The sequence below is a fragment of the Agelaius phoeniceus genome, chromosome 4, assembly GCF_051311805.1.
Source record: "Agelaius phoeniceus isolate bAgePho1 chromosome 4, bAgePho1.hap1, whole genome shotgun sequence".
Lineage (NCBI taxonomy): Eukaryota > Metazoa > Chordata > Aves > Passeriformes > Icteridae > Agelaius > Agelaius phoeniceus.
The window spans coordinates 995,825-1,011,365 of record NC_135268.1 but is presented as its reverse complement, the minus strand read 5'-3'; the positions used below and the strand labels follow the sequence as shown (position 1 = coordinate 1,011,365).

Below are 15,541 nucleotides of genomic sequence, written 5' to 3'. Positions count from 1 at the left end.
AAAGCCTACATCTTTTACCTATTGGCACTGAAGAGAAAAGACACAAACCTGCTTTGCATCCTTCTGCCTGGAAGTCCTTGTGACACGGGGAAGGGAGGAAGGGGCTGGCCGGGGTCAGCCTCTGCTGAGCCTCAGCTCTTGCTGCTCCTGCTCACAGGGTAAACCCAAAAGCTGTCGTGATCAAAAACGCAGGCGCCCTTCTGACCTGAGTCACAGGGGCCGTTTCTTCTGAATGACTCAAGATGGGAAATCATTCTTGGAGCTTCAGAAGAAAAAAAACCCCAGAACCGTAGGTACGTTTGTAAGAGTGTGTATGTACGGACATTTCCTTTGATGAAGAAGAAAATCTTAGAAATATCATGTCACGTCTGGCTTCCTAGAGAAGATCCTGAACTCTGGGCTTCTGAAAGCAAATGGCTGTGCATTTATAGGAGCGTTTCCCTTCTTTTTATGTGCCTCCCCCAGTAATCTTCTACCCTTGCCCACGGCAAGGAGAGTGCGGTGATTTGGCTGCTCCGCTCTGCCGAGGTTGTTGCAGGCTGTGTAGCAGGGAGTGAGGCCTTTGTGGCTGCTCATCAGACATTTTCCTACAGCATTCTCTCTGCAATGGTAAAATTAGACTTGTGTTAGTGAGCAGTCAAGTAGAGCAGGTAACATTAGAAAAGAATTGTTTCTGAGCTGCTGTTCACTAGCACGTGTTTCCCCTTTCCGGCAGAGCGCGCATCATTGCGGGCTTGGGATCGATTGAAATGCGCTAAGGAAACCAGCTCTGGGGAGGGAGGGAGGGAAATGCTCTCTTAACATGTGCCAATTCTTCTGTCAAACTCATCAGGGCAGGACAGCGTTCAGACTGAAAGTGTAAGAAGATGTGGAGGGAGACAGAGAATCTGACAGGAGCACCGGACTCACAAGTGCACGAATTTTGCTTTTGGCTTGGATTGAAACTCAGAAGTTGTAAGGAATTTGGGAAGGAGAAGGGACATTTCAGAAGGAGAAGAAGAAAAACAAATGGTTGTTGTTACAGCCCTGGCAAAATCTTTGGTTCAAGCGAATAAAGGAAGTTAGTTGAAATAAAAAAAAGAAAGAAACGTGGGTTTTTTCCCTCGCTGTTGTATTCGTTGGTGGTATATGGTGTCTTGTTTTATTTCTTGGTCTTATTAACTCTGTGTAAATAGGTTTTTTGAGTGAAGCTCACTTTCTGGACGGGTTGGTTTGTATTTGAGGTAGGAATAATTTCAAGAGGTTTCTTTCCTAGACTTCTGATAGGTATTCCTGGGATTTTGGTTTTTTGTTTACTGTATGTATCAACAGAGAGATTTGGTAGGGCCAGCTGGGCTGCTGGAGTTTTGGGTGTTAATTTATTAGATGGCTTTTGTTAAACACAGAATAATTATGTAAGTTAACAGCAAATTACCCAATTTATCGTATGCTACCTAAACACAATGCTTTATGTCTTACCATTTTTCTGTTGTTCTGCTCCAAGTAGTTGTGTCAAAAGAGAAAGCTCCGTTATTTTTCTGAAGAGCTTTCTTCTATAACAAGGCCTTTACCCCCTTTGAATTTGAGTCAGAGGAGCCAAACAGCTGCAGCTGCTCTGAGGGCTTTTATATTTGGTGGGATTAGCCCTCTCCCTTTTCTCAGGCATCATGGGAATGGGAGGCGGGCACCATCGGGGTATATTAACCCCAGCCTTTGCTGAGGGGTTTCATTCCCTCTCTGGGATGTGTGGGGGTAAGGGCTCTCCTGTCATTTCAGTGAAGAGCCTCTTTCAGCTTATCTCAGCTTGCTTTCAGCAGGTGTTTCTGGGCATCTAAAGGAATAGAGGCTTGGGAGATCCTGTGAAGAAAATGGCATGGAATACAGGGAGTATTTTAGTTGACGATTTTGGGTTTTGTGTTTAGGGGTGGTAAAGCGCATTTGCAATTTCTGGTTTTGTTCTTGTTTTGTGTTTTTATTGTTTTTAGGAGGTGCACAGCTTCCAGAGATCCCAGGTTGTGTCAAGCACAGCACTTCTTTCAGCAGATTGATCATGTCACAGCAGGCATCTGCCCAGTGTCAAAAATGATGTTTGAGATGGAGGCTTCAGGTGAGTTGAGGGTTGTGACTGGGAGAGGGAGGGTGAGCAGGTGTCCAGTTAGGAGTTATTGGGGGGCAGGGGGGTTTGCAGGCAGCAGGGTGAGAAAGGGTGTTTATTTGAGGGCCCGCCCACACAGGGCTTTTCAGAAGCGTAGCGGAGGCATTCCCATGTCTTCCTCACACAAGGTCATCCACTGCACTCACAGGAATGCCATTTAACTTGGCCTTTCTCTAACCCAGGTGCCACTGATAATAATGCCCACAGCCTTGGAATCAGGATGAAGGTGGAGCCTGAAGGAGCCAGGCACACTCAGGAGAGGGCAAGTAGCTGACTTGCTGGGATTTGGCCCACATAACTCTGAACTCATACGTTGGTTTTGGTTTTCTTTATTGTAGCTGACCGAGAGGCTAACAGGTGATCGCAGGGCCCTCCGAGGCAGACTCATTTCAGGTGCAACGTGGATTCACATCGCCCATCATCCAAAAGATAAGTCTGGGTCACGGCCTGGAGATGGGAGAGCAGCGGGTTGGGAGTTCCTGGGACAGATTGAAAAATTAGCAGAGGGAAAAGCAATCTTCTCCAAGGGGCCTCTTAGGACAGCTAAAGGGAGAGACTCCACATTTGATGGCAGCGTGCAGGCGGGCAGGGCAGAGCAGTTCCGGTCCGTGTCGTGTTGTCAGGTGTACCGTGTTACCTACTGTGTCTTTGGGGTCCCTTTTGCCTTTTCCCCTCGAGGCCCTCACCACAAGCATAATGTGTCGTGTTTAACGTCCCCCCGTTTGTCACGTTCTGTGTCACGGGTGTCTGCATGTGTTTGTGCCGGAGCTGCTCTGCCCTGCCGCAGAGGCTGCTGCAACAGGACAATGCTCAGGGACACGCAGTTTGTGGGGTGTGGCCGGACTCTAGATGATATTCCTAGATAGACAGAAGATGTTTGGAGCTGTGAAGATATCCTGCAGCCCTTTGACGTTTGTCCTCGCTTTCTTTCAGACGCAGAAGGATAAAATCCAGGGCAAAATCCATCCACCCATCCCGAGTGAGGAGGTTCCCCCGAGCAGGTCAGTCACCGTTTGTCTCTGCAGGGAGAGTGTCAAGTGTGACTCTGTTACAGCTCTGTTCTTTTTCTTTTTAGGAAGTAAAGCTGGACATCAGCAGTCAAGGTGAGATGGGCAAGGTGAGCATTGAGTAGCGTACAGAAGCAGTTAGTTGTTATTGCTCCAGTCTCTCTTTGCGGTGCAGCTCTAAGCATCCGTTCCTGTTTCTGCGCTTTAGGCAATCCACTTGGAGTACGCCAAGCCCCAGTCACCAACCGGCCGACGCGCTGGGTTTGCCGCTCTCCCGAGCCCTGGGGAAGAATCCCGGGACTCGGCGATGAAGCCTCTGCCTTTTCTGTTTAAAGGTGTCACCAGGGTAGCCTTCAGCAATGGCCGAGGAGTTGCGGTGAGTCAGGGAAGTAGGGAGGAGGAGCGAGGCTCCGCTCAGGTTTCAGCAGCGCCACATCCCCTCGTCTCCTCTTAGCCCAGGCGTGCCCCACGACGATGGCGTCAGCCTCCGAGTGTGGCTGAAGCGTGCGGCCCCAGGAGCCGGGCGTTCTTGGGATAAGAGTGAGTGGCAGAATTGTTGGGTTTTGGCCAATGTGCTGCTGAGGTTATGCATTGATATTTTGTTTTCTTTATTGGAGCAGACGAAGAAACAACAGGAAGTTGTTTAACAAGAGTGCCAGCAGGACCTTCCCAGCTGTCGAGGCAGCCTTCCCTTGCACCTGACACAGACCGGCATCCCCAGATGTCTGAGAGATAAGTAGAGGGCTACGACCCACAGAGGGGATGAAACCAGGGCGCAGGGCAGGGACCCACCGGGAGGGGTTTTTGAGTCCGCTTTGGAGATGGGGGTGTGCACGAAGCGGCCCCTTAGGCCTGGGGGGAAATAAAAGCAAAGTCTCACTTTTGATCACAGTGCTGAGGTGAGCAGGGCAGAGCAGTGCCGGTGTGTACTGTGTCATTTGTCTATTGTGTGTTCTGTGTGGTTGGATGTGTCATGTCCTTTACCTAAGGCCTTTGAGGACCCTAGCAGAAACCCTGGCATCATTGTTAGCATCTGTAATCTCTGCATTCCTTGGCCTGGTACCCAGGCCATTGAACTTTTGACTCGGGAGCTCAGACAGGCATCAGAATTGCATCTCTCTTTGGAAGCATCCAGTCAGGTGGCTTGTCAGGTCTTGTTCTGAGCTGCACGGACAGCCGTGCTCCTCAGTGCTCCATTTCAACGGATTAGGCTTTGTAAGAATGCGAGGTTAGGGAGAGGATTCTGACCGTAGGATTCTTTGCAGTTCATGGAATAAATCCTTCAGCCAGCATCTTCCTCCAGGGTTCACTGAGCCTCATCAGTTTGCCATCTGTCTCACTTCGGTCATCTCCTTTTGCATTCTCTCAGTCCATGCAGCCATTTTCCTTGCCAGGAGATTTCTGTTCCTGTTGTGTCCCCCCTGTCTGTCATGTCCTGTCTGTCCTGTGTCACGGGTGTGTGCACACATTTGTGCCGGAGCTGCTCTGCCCTGCTGCATAGCCTGGTGCCCTAGGAGAAGTCCCAGGGACATGGCGTTTGTAATGTGGGGTGTAGTTGGACTCTAGGTGGGATGTGTAGATGGACACAAGATATCTGGAGCTCTTAAATTATCCTGCAACAGTTTGAGTTTTGTCCTAACTTTTTTTTCAGATTCAGATGGATTAAATGTGTGCCAGAGGGCCCCATCCCGGGTGAGGGGTTTCCCCCGTGCAGGTGAGGCACCGTTTGTCTCTGCAGCAGAAGTGTAAATGATGCCTCTGTTACAGCGCTGTTCTTTGTCTTTCTTTTTAGGAAGTAAATGTGGATACCAGCAGTCAAGGTGAGCAGTGGAGAGAAGTAGTTGTTATTGCTCAGGTCTCAATTTCTGGTGCAGCTCTAAGCTTCCATTCTCGTGTGTGCGCTTTAGGCAATCCACTCAGAGTATGCCAAGCCCCTGTCACCAGCCAGCCGATGCTCCGGGTTTCCTGCAAATGTGAGCCCTGTGGATGCATTACAGGACTTGGTGATGAAGCCCTGAACTTTTCTATTTAAAGGTGCCATCCAGATGACCTCTGGCACCTGCCCAGGAGTTGCAGTGAGTCGGGGAAGTAGTGGGGAGGAGCGAGGGTCCACTCAGGTTTCAGCCGTGCCAAATCACCTCATCTCCTCTGAACCCAGGCACCCCCTGTGGCAACGGCCTCGGTCTCTGAGTGTGCCCGAAGCGTGCGGCCCGAGCAGCTGAGCGTTCTTAGGAGCACGGTGAGGAGCAGACTTGTGGGGTTTTGGCCGATTTGGTGCCACGATCAGGCACTGATGTTTGGTTTTCTTTAATACAGCTGTCTAAGAGACAACGGCCCGGTGCCAGCAGGAGCTTCCCAGCTGGCGAGGTGGCCTTTCTTTGCACCTGAGACCGGCATCCCCAGATGTCTGAGAGAGAAGTAGAGGGCCACGACCCCAAGGGGGGATGAAAGCAGGGTGCTGGTTTGGGAATTACTGGGAGGGGGGGTTTGAGTCCTCTTTGGAGGTGAGGAGTGTCCATGAAGTGGCCCCTTAGGCCCCATAAAAGCCAAGTCTCACTTTTGATCCCAGTGCTGAGGTGCGCTGGGCAGAGCAGTCCCGGTGTGTATCGTGTCCCTTGTCTATTGTGCATTATGTGTTGTTTGGGTATCTCATGTCTCTTACCTTAGCCCTTTGAGGGGCCTGTCAGAAACCTTGGCATTGTTCTTATCCTCTGTGATCTCTGCATTTCTTGGCCCCGCACCCATGCCATACAACCTTTGCCTGGGGAGCTCAGACATGTATCAGAATTGCATCTCTCTTTGGAAGCATCCAGTCAGATGTCTTTTCAGGTCTTGTTCTGAGCTGTACGGACAGCTATGCCCTGCCAGGATCCATTATGGCAGATTAGGGCTTGAAACAATGTGAGGAGGTAGAGGCTTCTGAGCGTAGGATTCTCAGGCGTCCATCTTTGCAGTTCTTGGAATAAATCATTCAGTTAGCATCTTGTTCCTTCAGTGTTTTCTGAGCCACATCAGCTTGCCATCAGTCTCGCCTCAGTCATCTCATTTGGCATGCTCTCGTTGCTCGCAGTTATCCTTTTTGCCAAGAGATTTCTGTCTGTGTTGTGTGCCCATTGTTTGTCCTGTGTCACAGGTGTCTGCACATATTTGTGCCGGAGCTGCTCTGCCCTGCTGCATAGCCTGGTGTAATAGGACAAGCCCTGGGGAGTTGAAATTTTTCATGTGGGGTGTACTTGGACTCTGGATGCTGTTCCTAGATTGATATAAGGTGTTTGCAGCTTTTGAGTCATCCTGCAGGTGTTTGACATATGTTCTAACTCTCTTGCAGGTGCAGATGCATTGCATCCATGGCAGAGCACCCCATCCTGGGTGAGGGGGTTCCCCTGAGCAGGTCCGTCACCATTTGTCTGTGCAGGGGATGTGTCAAGTGTGGCCCTGTTACAGCGCTGTTCTTTGTCCTTATTTTTAGGAAGTATAGCAGGATCTCAGCAGTCAAGTTCAAGAGGGTAAGGTGAGCAGTAGCCTTTCTTGTTGGTGAGGTCTCAATTCCTGGGGCAAGTCTAAGTCTCCATTCTCGTTTTTGTGCCTTAGGCCATCTGCTCGGAGCATGCCAAGCTCCCATCCCCAACGGGCCGCCGGACCGGGTTTGCCGCTCTCGCGAGCCCCACGTTCCGGGCAGCCATCAGGAACCGCCGAGGAGTTGCGGTCAGTCAGGGAAGTAGGGAGGAGGAGCGAGGGTCCACTCAGGTTTCAGCAATGCCACGTCACCTCCTGTCCACTTAACCCAGGCGCACCCCACGACGATGGCATCGGCCTCCGAGCGCAGCCGGAGCGTGCGACCCGAAGAGTCGGGCCTTCTTAGGAGAAGGGTGAGTAGCAGACTTGTGGGGTTTTGGCCAATGTGGTGCCACAATCAGGCATTGATGTTTGGTTTCCTTTGATATAGCTGTCTAAGAGACACCAGCCTGGTGCCAGCAGGACCTTCCCAGCTGGCGAGGCGGCCTTCCTTCGCACCTGACATGGACTGGCATCGCCAGATGTCCCAGAGATAAGTCGAGGGCTACAACCCACAGAGGGGATGAAACCAGGGTGCTGGGTTGGGGCTCCTGGCGGGGGGGGTGGGTTTGAGTTGGCTCTGGAGATGAGGGTAGCCAAGATGTGGCTCCTTAGGCCACGTAAAAGGAAAGTCTCACTTTTGATCCCAGTGCTGAGGTGCGCAGGGCAGAGCAGTCCTGGTGTGTATCGTGTCCCTTGTCTTTTGTGTATTATGTGATATTTGGGTATCTCATGTCTCTTATCTTAGCCCTGTGAAGGGCCTGTCAGAAACCTTGGCGCCATTCTTAGAATCTGTGATCTCAGTGTTCCTCAGCCTGGCAGCCATGCCATGGAACCTTTGACTCGGGAGCTCCGACAGGCATCAGAATTGCATCTCTCTTTGGAAGCATCCAGTCAGGTGGCTTTTCAGGTCTTGTTCTGAGCTGCACGGACAGCCGTGCTCCTCAATGCTCCATTTCAATGGATTAGGCTTTGTAAGAATGCGAGGTTAGGGAGAGGATTCTGACCGTAGGATTCTTTGCAGTTCTTGGGATAAATCCTTCAGCCAGCATCTTCCTCCAGGGTTCTCTGAGCCTCATCAGTTTGCCATCTGTCTCACCTCGGTCATCTCCTTTTGCATTCTCTCAGTCCTTGCAGCCACTTTGCTTGCCAGGAGATTTCTGTTCCTGTTGTGTCCCCCTGTCTGTCACGTCCTGTCCCGTGTCACGGGTGTCAGCACACACATTTGTGCTGGAGCTGCTCTGCCCTGCTGCATAGCCTGGTGCCCTAGGAGAAGTCCCTGGGAGTTTGTAATGTGAGGTGTAGTGGGACTCTAGATGGGATTTGTAGATGGACACAAGACGTCTGGAGCTCCTAAGTTATCCTGCAACAGTTTGAGTCTTGTCCTAACTTTTTTTTCAGATTCGGATGGATTAAATCTGTGCCACAGGGCCTGTCATGGTTTGACACTGGCACAATGCCTGTGCCCCCATGAAGATACCCTCTCCCTGGTAGCTGCTGGGAGATGTGACCAGGAATAAGCAAAGCAGGCTCCTACTTAGAGAAGAAAGAAAACAAAACTTTATTAACTACAGATAAAAAGGAACACACACACAGGGAAAATGAAAACCTTACAAATGCGTTTCCTCCTCCCCCCCACCAAATTCCTAACACAATACATCTATTCCTCAAATCACCAACTCTTAGTCCAGCACCACCCTTCAGACAATCAATCCTCAGTTCATCAAGAGGAGAGGAGTCCTTCTTGTACCATGGGCTTCCCCTGGAAACACAGCTGAAGCCTCATGTGTTCCCGCGTCACTCGTGGCACTGCCTGGAGTGCATCTGCCGTTGTGGCCTCTTCCTTTTCATGTCCACTGCTCTCACCACTGAACATGGACCAGAGCTGCTTCTAGGGTTGTCTTTTTTAAGGATGCTCTGTCCCGATCCAAAAAAGGCACAAGTCTCTCCTTTGGGACCCCTGTCCCCACAATCTCTCCTTTGGGCCACCTGTCCCCCCCATATTTTTTCACCCCCTGGGGCCGAGGGGCACCAACACTGAACCCTCTTGGTTCTGTGGCCATTACCTCCCCCTAGAATGCAGTCTCTGTGTCACAAGGAACATGGGTCTGTCCATGGCTGTACAAAAAGAGTCCAGCAAAAGCCACTCTTCCCACTAGGATTCTTCTCTACTCTTCCACTATTTCTCACTCGCCCAGACCTCTGTCAGGCTTGCACGTTCCTTCCTCATCTTCCACTCTATCTTCCAGGAGAGGTCAATGATCTGTAAAGTTCTCATTCTCCGAAAAGCTGCTACAAGCAGCCAGCTGCACCCCCCCTTCATCTCCGTCCCAGCCGTGCTGCCGGCACAGGCCCATGTTTATCCAGTTTCAAGGTTACAGTCCCAGGCAGGGGCTCTTTCTCTCTCTCTCTGTCTGTGTCTCTCGGGGGGGCTGTCCGATGGCTCCCGGTGTCTCTCTCTCTCTCTTCCACCCTTCCACCCCCGGGCTCAGGCCTACCTCTCCCGGCCACATGGCTTTTCCCCTCTCCCTGCCCAGCCAGCAGCTGGGCCGGGGCAGAGACCCGAACTCTTTCCCGCCGGAAACCCAAAAGGACCCTCCCAGGGGAGAGCTCTGCTTTTAACCCCGTGTTCTCAGAGGCGTGTCCAATGTCCCAATAGCCAGGTTAAATGTCAATATTAAAGTCTGAATATGCATTGGCCAAAAACAAAGCATCCCAAAAACCACATTTCCCGTCAAACCACCACAGGGCCCCATCCCGGGTGAGGGGTTTCCCCCGCGCAGGTGAGGCACCGTTTGTCTCTGCAGCAGAAGTGTAAATGATGCCTCTGTTACAGCACTGTTCTTTGTCTTTCTTTTTAGGAAGTAAATGTGGATATCAGCAGTCAAGGTGAGCAGTGGAGAGAAGCAGTTGTTATTGCTTAGGTCTCAATTTCTGGTGCAGCTCTAAGCTTCCATTCTCGTGTGTGCACTTTAGGCAATCCACTCAGAGTATCCCAAGCCCCCGTCACCAACCGGCCGATGCACCGGGTTCCCTGCATGTGTGAGCCCTGTGGATGCATTACAGGACTTGGTGATGAAGCCCTGAACTTTTCTATTTAAAGGTGCCATCCAGGTGGCCTTCGGCAGCTGCCCAGGAGTTGTGGTGAGTCGGGGAAGTAGGGGGGAGGAGCGAGGGTCCGCTCAGGTTTCAGCCGTGCCAAATCACCTCTGAACCCAGGCGTCCCCTCTGGCGACGGCCTCAGTCTCGGGGCCTGCCCAAAGCGTGCGGCCCGAGCAGCTGAGCGTTCTTAGGAGCACAGTGAGTAGCAGACTTGTGGGGTTTTGGCCAATGTGGTGCCGTGATCAGGCATTGATGTTTGGTTTTCTTTAATACAGCTGTCTAAGAGACACCAGCCTGGTGCCAGCAGGACCTTCCCAGCTGACGAGGTGGCCTTTCTTTGCACCTGAGACCGGCATCCCCAGATGTCTGAGAGAGAAGTAGAGGGCCACGACCCCAAGGGGGGATGAAAGCAGGGTGCTGGTTTGGGAATTACTGGGAGGGGGGGTTTGAGTCCTCTTTGGAAGTGAGTAGCTTTGGAGGTGAGGAGTGTCCATGAAGTGGCCCCTTAGGCCCCATAAAAGCAAAATCTCACTTTTGATCCCAGTGCTGAGGTGCGCTGGGCAGAGCAGTCCCGGTGTGTATCGTGTCCCTTGTCTTTTGTGTATTATGTGTTGTTGGATATCTCATGTCTCTTATCATAGCCCTTTGAGGGGTCAAAGGTCAGAAACCTTGGCACCAGTCTTAGTGTCTGTACTCTCAGCGTTCCTTGCCCTGGCACCGATGCCATGGAACTTTTAACTCGGCAGCTCAGACAGGTATCAGAATGGCAACTCTTCTTCGAAGCATCAGGCCAGATGTCGTTTCAGGTCTTGTTCTGAGCTGTACGGAGAGCTGCACCCTGCAAGGTTCTGTTATGATGGATTAGGACTTGTAAGAATGTGGGGACAGGTAGAGGCTTCTGACCGTAGGATTCTCGGGCATCCATCTTTGCAGTTCTTGGAATAAATCATTCAGTTAGCATCTTGTTCCTCCAGGGTTCTCTGAACTTCATCAGCCCGCCATCAGTTTCACCTCGGTCTTCTAATTTTGCATCCTCTCGGTCCTTGCTGTCATTTTCCTTACCGAGAGATTTCTGTTCCTGTTGTGTCCCCGTTGTTTGTCCCGTCCTGTCCTGTGTCACGGGTGTCTGCACACATTTGTGCCGGAGCTGCTCTGCCTTTCTGCATAGCCTGGTGCAATAGGAGAAGTCCCGGGGACTCGATGTTTGTAATGTGGGGTGTCGTTGGACTCTAGGTGGGATTTGTAGATGGGCACAAGATATCTGGAGCTCTGAAGTTATCCTGCAGCTCTTTGACTTTTGTCCTAACTTTCTTTCAGGTGCAGAAGGATAAAATCCAGGGCAGAGCCCCTCATCCCGGGTGAGGGGATTCCCCCGGGCAGGTCAATCACTGTTTGTCTCTGCAGAGGGAGCATAAATGATGGCTGTTAGAGCAGTCTTCTTTGTCTCTCTTTTTAGGAAGTCAAGGCTGAGAGCAGCAGTCAAGGCCGAGTGGGCGAGGTGAGCATTGAGTAGTGTACAGAAGCAGTTGTTTTTGCTGATATCTCAGTTTCTGGTGCAGCTCTAAGCATCTCCACTTTTTTTTTTTTTTTATTCTAGGTGGTCCGCTTGCCATCTATCCTGGCCGAGCATGCCCATTCCAGGTGTGTGCAGCTTAAGGTATCAGTGTGGCATCCTTGTCAGGTTAGGGAGGTTGTGTTTTCACAGTGTCTCAGCATGCTTTTCTGCTTTGTTTCTTTGCAGGTGCTGTCGCTGCCCTAGGCATGCCAAGGAACAGAGGAGGGCAGGTGAGTCGGTGTTTAGGCAGGCTGACTCACAGGTGAGTGTTACACAGCAGCATGCTAAGCATGTACCTTTTCTCTTTGCAGGTATCTTCTGGGTACCCTCTGGAGTCAAATCAAGATTTGAGGTGAGCTGGGGCAGGGGTGCGGAGGAGCCCTGGGGGTTACTGTTTTTGAGGGCAATAGTCACCTTTTCTGTTTTGTCTTAGGTACCCTGAGGAGCCTCGTAGCCAAAGGTTGGAAACGACAGCACCGAGGCACACACAGAGCACATTTCAACATCCACGTCCGACCGAGGATGGATTTTGTCCTCTCATCTTCCAAAAGTGAAGTGTCGGGGCCAGTGGTTGGGAGAAGGGGAAAAACCTTTACTATCACAGGAGGCAATCAGTTGTCAGCTTAGCAGAGAGGTCTGTAGTGGGGTGGGCTCTCTGGAAGTAAAGGGAGAGGGTTTCCCCTCAGCCTCGCCAGGGCCTTTGCCGGGCAGGGCAGTTCTGACCCATCTCCACATTTTTGTGTACTTTGCATCATCCGCCTTCCTCGACTCAACATCGTCACGGATGTTTCCCCCGAGGAGCTCGCCTTCAGGTCCGGAGCTACAGCCACGGTCACCCGGCCGTCGGCTTCCTTCTCTAGGCTTGCTGAGCCTCTCGAGCATCCTCTTAACTGCTTTGGCACTAACTTCTTTTAACGAGTTACATTTCATCATCACGTGCTATCGTCATAGGGCTTCCTCTCCTTTGGCATCATCAGCCTCTGGCACATCTTGCGCTAGGCATCTCGGGTCCCTAAGGGGACAGTGCCAGGCAGTTGCCACTTGTCTCCGTGTTATGTCACCCGTGTCTGTGTTACATTGTCCGTGTCTGTGTCCGTTGTCTTCCACGTCATAGGCCTTTGTTACGTCTCGATGCTTTATCGGCACTATTCTGTGCCGTATAGGCCATATTCTACTCACATTCCTTTCTGGATATCCCTTATTCTGGCATCTTTACATTTTTACTCTTTGAGACAGGAATGTCTCAAAGGGAGAAGATGTTCTCATCCATCTTCCTTCTCACTACCAGCTTTGGTAGTGCCTTTTTTTCCATGCCCTTCTCTTGGACTGCTAGAGGGAGTGTCTTGCACCCTCCTCATGTGACTGCAGTACTTCTATGGGTTCCATCTTCTCAAGGGTATAGGACTCAAGAATTCATCTTCCAGCGAGTTATCTCAAGTCCTGGCTTTTATGTTGTGTGTACCTGTGCTGGCTTATACTGTATGTACCTACCCTCTATGTACACTTGCACTGTATCCATCGACTTAGATTGTTGTGTGTACTTATATTGTACCACTTAAGGTTGGAGCTGCCCTGCCGGCGCACATAGTCACAGTTAGGTAGAACAGTTATAAAAACTTTACTGTTCGTCTGTCTTTTATGGGATTTTGGGTAGAAAACTTATTGGTCCAGAGTGGAGACAAGTCCTAGCTGTCAGATAGCCACTCGTTGACCGCTTCCTGTCGTCTCACAGGTCCCCGAGGCTACCGATTTCCCCAGAACCTACCAACTGACGTCAAGGAGCGCAGCCAGAAGATGTGTCGCAGCACGTTCTTCAGTGTCTCGAGTAAGGGCCGCAGCGAGTGTGTAAGTGGGAAGAGCGTGTGAGCGTGTGTGAGAGCACATGTCTGTGTCTGTCTGCGTCTGCTCATCTCTGCGTGTGTCAGCACATGCCGACTGGATTACTGGATTTAACCTTGTGTGTGTGACTTTTGCTTTTCAAGTTTTTCAACTCATTTTTAAATTTAGAATAAAAAATCCTCAGCTGGGTTTTCCCCCCCCCCACCCCCCCAGCTGGTTTTTTTTTCCTCGGTCCCGGTCGGTCTGTGAGGTGACGTTCATCACCAAAGTTTGGGCGCGGACTGTCCAGGGACCGGGGTTTTTGTCAGGCAGGAGGATTTTTTTGAGGCTCCCGGGAACCACGTTCCCAAGGACCAGTGATTGCTGGGGTGTAATTTAGCAGTTGTGATGAGAGGGATGGTGACTTCGTGTGTCATCTGAAGGGGGTGTTAATTGTAGATGAGTGTTGTTTTTTGCGTGCTTTTGTTGTTTTGGGTTTCCTGTAACAATAAATCCACATGTAAAGAAAATAGAAAAAGGTTATCATCTTGTGTTAATATGTGTGTTGTATTGTATTGCTCTGTATTACAGGGTGAGCACAGGGTGAACTCTCTCCTCCTTGCTGTGACACCTGGGCTGGCAGGGATGACACAGTGACCTCGGCCAGCCGCTGCTGCCTGTGCCATCACCTGGCACTGACATGTTTGATGAAAATCCTTTTGCTGGGATTTTTCTCCTGAGAAGCCTCAGAACAGAAATGGAACCAGTAACAATCTGTTGGCTGTGGAGTGTGGGCTGGAGATGGTTTAGCAACAGGGGCATCTTGGATTGGTCTCCTGTGCAGTTTCTACTTGATGACCAATCATGGTCCAGCTGCGTTGGGGCTGTGAGCAGTCCCAGGTTTTTATTATTCATTCCTTTCCAGCTTTCTGATGTCTCCTTGCTCTTTTAGTATAGTTCTACTATCTCATTTTCTTTTAATGTAATAGAGATCATAAAATAATATTTCAGCCTTCTGAAAGGTGGAGTCAAGATTCTCGTCTCTTCCCCTTCCCTCGTCCTGGGGACCCTCAAACACCGCCACAATCAGCGGCCGAGCGGGTTTGTGCGAGCCTCTCAGGAACCCTGGGCCAGTCCCGAGTCGGCAGACACCGGGGGGCAGCCCCGACACGGCCGAGAGCGGGGAGACACTGTCTGTGCCCCGAGGGTGCTGAGGGCACCTGGGCTGGGGGGAGACACTCTCTGTCTGTGCCCTGAGGGTGCTGAGGGCACCTGGGCTGGGGGGAGACACTCTCTGTGTGTGCCCCGAGGGTGCTGAGGGCACCTGGGCTGGGGGGAGACACTGTCTTTGCCCCGAGGGTGCTGAGGGCACCTGGGCTGGGGGGAGACACTCTCTGTGTGTGCTCCGAGGGTGCTGAGGGCACCTGGGCTGGGGGGAGACACTCTCTGTGCCCCGAGGGTACTGAGGGCACCTGGGCTGGGCCCCTGTGCAGCACAAGAGACACCAGAGACAGCGGTAGAAGATAAAGGGCTGACTCTTAGCAGGGGTTAATCCAAGGTTTTATTAGGATCCCAAAGGAGCTCCTGCACCTCAGGGGCCTCCTGCCACGAGCCCCAGGGAGATGTGCCAAGGTCACATATAAAGGGTGGTGGAAACCCAAAGTAGATAACATTTTACCAACCATTAAGTGACCCTAAGGGATGGATGCTGGGGCATAGACATACAGGACAGCGTATGGGGCAAGGCTCGGGGGGCTGACCCCTGGCCTCTGGCTGATCACTGGACGACTTGGACCGAAACTTCTGCATGGAGGGGATGGGAGGCTGAGTGATTGACAGAGAGCCAGGGTCGGGGTTTGGGGATGATCTCATCCTGGGAGAGGGATAACACAGGTAAAGGGAGGGGGGTACAGTTTGGGATAAACCATTTGGGAAAAATATGGGGATACAAAACAGAACTACTTCAAAGTATTACAAAGTATAAAAATGCACTACAGCAGGTTTGGGCAGCACCAAATAAAATGTAATAAAATGCTTTAAAAATAGAAAAATTAAAAATAAAAATTAAATAAAATAAAAAAACAAAATTAATTTAAAATAAATGAAAAACCAAATAAAAACTGTAAAATGCTGTAAAGTTCTGTAAGAGTTCCAGAAAAGGTAGTGCCGTAATGCAAGACCCTCAAACACCACCACAATCACCAGCTTGAGTTGGTCTGGGCAGCACTAAATAAACAAAACCAAAAACCTTTAAAAAGAGATAAATTAAAAATAAAAAATAAAAAATTAAAAAATTAAATAAAAACTTTAAAAATAGAAAAATTAAAAATAAAAATTAAATAAAAAATAAAATTAGAAAAATTAAATAAA

At 50.6% G+C, this 15,541-nt stretch overlaps 1 protein-coding gene across 1 annotated transcript; it reads left to right on the top strand.

Annotated features, from left to right (window-relative positions):
* Nucleotides 1-1,952: 1,952 nt before the first annotated feature.
* Nucleotides 1,953-14,192, top strand: LOC129121053 (uncharacterized). Its single transcript, XM_077176690.1, has 18 exons — nucleotides 1,953-2,086; nucleotides 2,317-2,396; nucleotides 2,473-2,527; nucleotides 3,068-3,135; nucleotides 3,210-3,237; nucleotides 3,477-3,517; nucleotides 3,596-3,681; nucleotides 3,762-4,961; nucleotides 5,049-5,216; nucleotides 5,300-5,380; nucleotides 10,074-10,124; nucleotides 11,116-11,156; nucleotides 11,255-11,296; nucleotides 11,396-11,455; nucleotides 11,540-11,583; nucleotides 11,787-11,903; nucleotides 13,086-13,178; nucleotides 13,763-14,192. The coding sequence occupies exons 9-18, from the start codon at nucleotides 5,187-5,189 to the stop codon at nucleotides 13,765-13,767; spliced, it is 564 nt and encodes a 187-aa protein (XP_077032805.1). The 5' UTR covers nucleotides 1,953-2,086; nucleotides 2,317-2,396; nucleotides 2,473-2,527; nucleotides 3,068-3,135; nucleotides 3,210-3,237; nucleotides 3,477-3,517; nucleotides 3,596-3,681; nucleotides 3,762-4,961; nucleotides 5,049-5,186; the 3' UTR covers nucleotides 13,768-14,192.
* Nucleotides 14,193-15,541: the final 1,349 nt, after the last annotated feature.